General features: G+C 30.4%; 1 protein-coding gene across 1 annotated transcript; it reads right to left on the minus strand.

The window, feature by feature from the left end:
• Positions 1–2,083: 2,083 nt before the first annotated feature.
• Positions 2,084–2,581, minus strand: LOC129891836 (uncharacterized). Its single transcript, XM_055967317.1, has one exon. The coding sequence runs from the start codon at positions 2,579–2,581 to the stop codon at positions 2,084–2,086; it is 498 nt and encodes a 165-aa protein (XP_055823292.1).
• Between the last annotated feature and the right edge of the window lie 4,249 nt (positions 2,582–6,830).

Consider the following 6,830-nt stretch of genomic DNA (forward strand, 5'->3'; position numbering starts at 1 on the left):
AACAGTTTTCAACTTATAAGCTGCTTAAAAATAAGTCAATACAAATAGGCTAATAGTACTTAACTTTGGAACAAATTGTGTGTCATAATTATATATCCTATTGTTTATGACACGGTAAATAATTTGACAAATTATATAGAACAGAGAGACAACATATATAATATAATCTTCAAACTTACGAAACTTCTATTTTTCCGACTTGTGTTTTCTATAACTTGTTTTCCTTGTCTATTTCTTGTAACCTTGGCATAAGACAAATGAAGAACATTTGGGAGACCTTTGATTTTATTTTTTTAATTGAATTTAGGTAAATCAAGATTGTTGGATGTGTGTAGACCTTCTCACAAGGAAAGTAGAAAAGAAAATGAAATTACTTATAAGGTGTTAGATATTTTTAAGTGCAAACAAAACAAATTTCATTAGTTTAGAGGCTAATTATTTGTTTTTCTGTAAGTTTTTGATATTACAATTTTTATTATATTTCGGTCCCTAGATACATGTATCTGGTGCATCCAAATACACATGCTAAGCGGATTCATCTCCAGTAGGTATCAACGAAACCACGGTAAGACACCAAAATCCCAATGATACTCCTTTGTATTCCAGAAAAGACAAATGCAATTCATTTACGATTTCTACGAACGAGAAAAATCAGGCTCAAAATAAGTTTATAGATTTGAGCTAGACCTGTTAAAACTTAACTATCTCATTTTGGTGATGAACGTGGGAGAGCAAGTATTAGGAGAGAGTGGAATAAATACTTCCTCTATTCCATATTAACTGAATTTCTAAGGTAATACACACATATTAAGAAAAATATTTAAGAACAAAATTTGAACCATATTTTTCTCTATTACCCTTTTGTTTAATCAGTTTCATAAAAATGATTAAATGTGAAATCGTAAATACAAATAGTCCCTTATTAGAGTATAACTTTGCAAGTAGTGTAATTTGACTCCTAGAAAATTACAAAACCTCATTATGGAAAGGATAAACATGGAAAAGGATTCAAACATTTCTCTTGAACTTTGAACAATTTAACTATTTTGAACAATGAAAAAAGCTCTAGAAATTCAGTTAATATGGAATAGAGGGAGTAGGAGGATAATAGGCTATTATTTGAAAGTATGGATTGAATTTGTAGATATGGTAGGGTTATATGTCTAATTATGTAGTTTTTTCTATTCTTTCTTAATATTATGAGATTTTTGAAAAAAAATGTGTAGGTCTGGCCCAAAACGAATACTAAGAGTACCTATGGATTGATATATCCCAACAATTGATATCATAATCAATAATTCGGCGAGATGTGAGTATAGAAGTGAGGGAGTGATCACATAGGGTTCAACTTAGTACTTTTGCCCGTCTACGGACCTGTTTACCTATAGCTTTGCTAACCTATACACACACACACACAAAAAGAAAGATCATCTTAGAGGCCAATTGGCCATAAATACTCGATTGATATGGATGGCACATGGACACAGTTAATCTTCAAATTAGCCCATGAATGATGATGAGTCATGTTAAACTTAATTCAAGGGAGAGATTATTAGGTGCGTGAACAAAGTTCCACATGTAAAGTTAAAAAAAAATTAAAAAAAAACTATTTGATACAAAACAGATATATTACACCATATTAAGAGTATCTTTGTATTTTAATTTTAGCTACCCCAACAAAAATAACTCCACTTTCTACTAATGTGTATGAGGTATTTTGTTATTCACCTCAAAGTTTGTGGGTGTAAACTGAAAATTGCTCATTTTATTGGTAGTATAGTAGTAATTTGAGACTTCAGTTGTTGAGTGATTAATGAATGAAAAACATACAATCCGTATGTACTAAAGTTGCATGTTTTACTATAAAAATAGAGCAACTGTGTTATTATTATAATTGAGCTGATAAGCTGTAAAAAGTCAGTTTTTTAAGTCGTATTGAGAATACTTTTTTATTGAAAAATTAAATGTGAATCTATAAAATAATATCAAACAAAATTAACATTTGAACTAGTAGTAAGAATCCAAATTGGATTAGATCTTTAACAATAAGGAAAAAATAAAAAATAAAAAATCTAACTATTGGCTAATAATTATCTACCATTGACAAGTCAGTTTGTAGCCATAAAGAATCATATACTTCCTCCTCAATTGGAATGCATGTTATAAAATTCTGAAATTCAATCATATTGTTATTACTAGGACTAGTTGAAAATGACATCTCCATATCCATCCAACTAAAATCATCCACATCAACTAGTTCTTCTGAGCTATCTTCACCGTCTTCAGATGCGAATCTAGTGTACACGTTATCTTCATAATTGTAGAATTTCGAACTCGAATTATCATCAACAAATATATAATCCCCTTCATAACCATCTAAATTTGGATAAGTACTATTATGACTACACGTAATATTGGGATATTCAATATCTGCTTCTAAACATTGGATTAAACTTTTTAATTTCTCATCATCGCAATATTCCATTTGGGGTTCATCAAGAAATGACATGAGAATGTCTCTATCGTCATTTTCTAATATCTCTATATAATCTAATAAGTTTTCTGATGACAAATATGCCATATTTTGTAGAATTAAATAGGGAATTTGAAGATGTACTTTAAAAGAAAAACTAGGAAATGGAATGAGGGTGTATGACAAGTTGAGAATAATGTGGAAGTTAAGAAATCAATGGTTTGATTAAATAGATCAATTTCCTTAGGATGGCAGCAAATGATAATAATATTAACAATTATATTAAAGTAATTATAAAGCAACTATACATATTATATAATTAATATAGGTTATTGGACACTTTTGTTTCCTTGTCAGTACAGTTTTATGGCAACTATACATGCTTTAAGATATGTTTTGGGTACCTTGCATCTTGGGATTTTATTTGATTTCTTTCTATATATGAATAATACATGGTACATTTACATGAATATCAGATATCCTTATCTATAAAATTAATATAGTGATGCATTATTTTTCAAGTTAGTGTCATTGTTTCACTGTCCTAGTTCGATGACTGATAAACGGCGGATTCAAGATTTAAAATTTATAGATTTCTATAAAAATCTCAAGTTGATATATAATAATCATTGCGTTCACTTCCAAATATTTATAGATACTTATTGAATGTTTTAATACATGATATACAAGGTTTGAGCAAAAACAATTGAGTTGGTGTGAACCCCCATGGCTCCATGTCCGCCCCTGCTAACATGATTATTTTCACTAAAGAAATTCAAAATATGAAAAAGTAGAAATATACGTAAGATTTAAAGAGATTCAACATCTAAATGCCTTCTTATTAAATTAATTACTCCTTCGTCCCTGCCTAATTAGCCTACACTATTTCCCATTTCAAGAAAAGTATAACAATATTGTGAGTGTCTTCATTTAACGTTTCTATTAACTAAATTCTCTTTCTTTTCTTAATTAAGAATTGAAATTAAATTAATTTGCTAAGTGTATGGGAGGTTTCCAAGAAAGGGATGGCATGTTGCAATGAAGATGTTAGCCTACAATATAGGATAGCCAGTTGGAGAAGCAAAGGTCGATACAGGGAACATGAATGTAACTTATAGAATAATAAAGTTCAGCTCTATATATTATTTAAAGGACATGATGGAGCAGATCAATATAGATATATGTACATTGAATCAAATTTCTGAACCTGTCGATTATATTGCTACTACAAAAACAATATATAATATATGTTTATTAAATAACACTTTGACCCACTATTTTTTGTGGGGAAAAGGGTCAAAAATGCCCTTAAACGATTTGAAATGAACAAAAATGCCTGCCGTTTATAGTTTGGTTAAAAAATGCCCTTGCCGTCAATACTTTGGTCCAGAAATGCCCTTATTATTATTAAATGGGTCAAAAATGTCCTTTTTCAAATAAATATATTATTTATTTTCTTTTTGAACACATTTTTTTCCTAATAATATTTCTTTTATTAGAAAATATTTATCCTAATTCAATTAGAAAAAAATTAAAAAAATTATAAATATTTCTTATTTTATTATAATTATTTTTATCGTTATTTGAATAAAAATTAATTATGGATTTATTATGATCTTATATATATGACATATATTATCCGTTAAAACTTAGAATATATGAAATTATTTCTTTTTAATTGATAAAATGCGATTACGAAGAATAAAATAATTTACTACATTTTTATTAGTTAAAGTGGTTTAAAAAGAGAGAAAATAAGAATAGAGTTCCTTAAAAGCAATATTTTTATAAGGAACAAAATTTGTTTTTTTTTTAAAAATAAAATTAAATAAAATAAAAAATAATATATATATATATATATATATATATATTCAAAAAGGGCATTTTTGTCCCATTTTGTAACAATAGGGGCATTTTGACCCATTAAGTAACAATAAGGGCATTTCTGGACCAAAATATTGACGGCAAAAGCATTTTTGCATCAAACTATAAATTGAGAGCATTTTTATTTATTTCAATAGTTTAAGGACATTTTTGACCCATTTCCCTTTTTTTTTAATTTGAAGTACTTCGAATCCCACGTAGAACATGTACTAATCATACCTGCAGACATAAAGGCTTAAATAATGAAATAAAAACAAACGATAGTTATGGTGAACCATCATTGATCACGTCTCAAGTGGTGATAGTGACGGATAGTGGTAGTAGAAATAGCGGCAGTGGTGATAGTGAATATAATTTTATATAATGATGGAGATGATAGATGTGTTTGTAGTAGCAATTGACAATAGTGGTTGACAGCTATGGTGATTGTCAGCGATATACATGTTATGATATAAGAAGAAAAAGTAAGAAGGTTAGAATGGAAAATAAGTAGTTAGTTAGAAGTAGAGGTATTTTAGTCTTTTAACAAATAGCAATTAAAATTAATTAACTAACAATCAGTTAGTTAATCAAGTTTGATTTTAGAACTAAACACTGCTACATATATAGATAGCAGTGATCAGTGTAAAGAAAACAACACACTATCAGCTCAAATGAAGTAATAGAGAGAAGTGTTCTGATTTCTTCTTCTTCTATTCTTTTTCTCCTCTTCTCCAGAAATACTAATTTTACAAGTTTGTTCATGGTATCAGAGCCATCATCACAGTGATTACTGTGAGAAGTGATTCTTCGTTTGAGTCAAAAAATCTAGTCAGATTCATAAATTCATCTAATTTTTGAGATCGATTTACAGATCCAAGCTCGTTTGAAGCTAAGATCTGCACTCATAGCTACTTTCGCAACAGAAATTCAAAAGAAGTTTGAAGAAATGGCAGGTGAAGCAACCCTAGATCCACCTCAGAATATAAATCAGAGTCACAACAATGCTCAACGATTTGGTACACTGTTTACTTCGAGTAGCAATTCCATACAAGGGCAAGGTATTGACTACAATCATCCTCTTTTTCTTAGCCCTATGGATGTAAGTGGAATCAACATTATTTCGTTTTAGTTGCATGGTGTGGATAACTACACCTTATGGAATCGATCAATCAAGCTAGCTCTATTAGGAAGGAATAAGTTAGGGTTAGTTGATGGTACATATATAAAGAAGATGTATAGTGAAGAACTGTGGGGTCAATGAGAAAGAGTGAAGGCTATTGTTTTGTCATGGTTAATGAATTCAGTTTCAAAGAGTTTGCTTAGTGGAATTGCATTTGCTTTAAGTGCAATGAATGTGTGGACTGATCTGCAAGAGAGATTTGATAGAGTAGATGGATCAAGGACTTATCGTTTACACAAAGAAATTGTCACTCTGCAACAGGGGAATGCTTCTGTTTCTGTATACTACACAAAGCTAAAAGCCCTGTGGGATGAGTTTGAAGTGTTAGTGCCCTCACGTTGCTGTAACTGTGAGAAACCCAGAGAATTTGTAGCTCACATGAATAGACAAAAGTTATATCAATTTTTAATGGGGCTAAATGATTCGTATCACCAAGCTAGGAGTCAGATTCTCATGATAGATACACTACCAACTATCAATCAAGCATATATTATGATAGTAGGAGATAAGAGTCAAAAATCTGTTGTTACAGGCATCAGTAATTTGGGACTAGATTCTTCCATCTTAGAGTCAGCTGTTATGTATTCTAAAGGTGGCAGTGGTTCAGGTGTTAGTCAGAGGTTCAAGAAAAATATACTCTTAATCTGTGACTTCTGTAAGAGTAGAGGTCATACCAAAGAATTCTGTTATAAGGTTGTTGGTTATCCACCAGACTTTAAGTCCAAGAGAAAGATACAAAGTGCAAACACTGCGTATGTTGATACTGCTGGCTTATCTAGTCAACCTCAACAATTAGTTCAGGCTCATTTTTCTTATGGTTTGAACACCAATGTAAATGATGAATCAGTATGGGGAAGGAACATCATAGCACAACACAACACAGATCCAATCCCAGTTGAAGATTCCACATCTAATAATACTATAAGTCAAGCTGAAAAAGATGTCAAACAATTACTTCGGGGTTGTACATTCACAAAAGATTAGTATGACCACATCCTTAAAATGATGAGTCAACAATCCAGATCAAGAGTTACTACATCTGATTGCAATAAGGCAAATATTGCAGGTAAAGGGTTGTTTGTCACTGAAAATAGTGATGCATGGATTGTAGATACATCTGCAACAATCTATAGGGTTTCTAATTTGGATATGTTACAATAAGGGCATTTTTGAATCAAAATATTGACGGCAAGGACATTTTTGAACCAAACTATAAACGGAGAGCATTTTTATTCATTTCAATAGTTTAAGGACATTTTTGACCCTTTCCCCCTTTTTTTTAATTTGAAGTACTTCGAATCCCATGTAGAA

Source organism: Solanum dulcamara, chromosome 6 (genome assembly GCF_947179165.1).
Source record: "Solanum dulcamara chromosome 6, daSolDulc1.2, whole genome shotgun sequence".
Taxonomy (NCBI): Eukaryota; Viridiplantae; Streptophyta; class Magnoliopsida; order Solanales; family Solanaceae; genus Solanum; species Solanum dulcamara.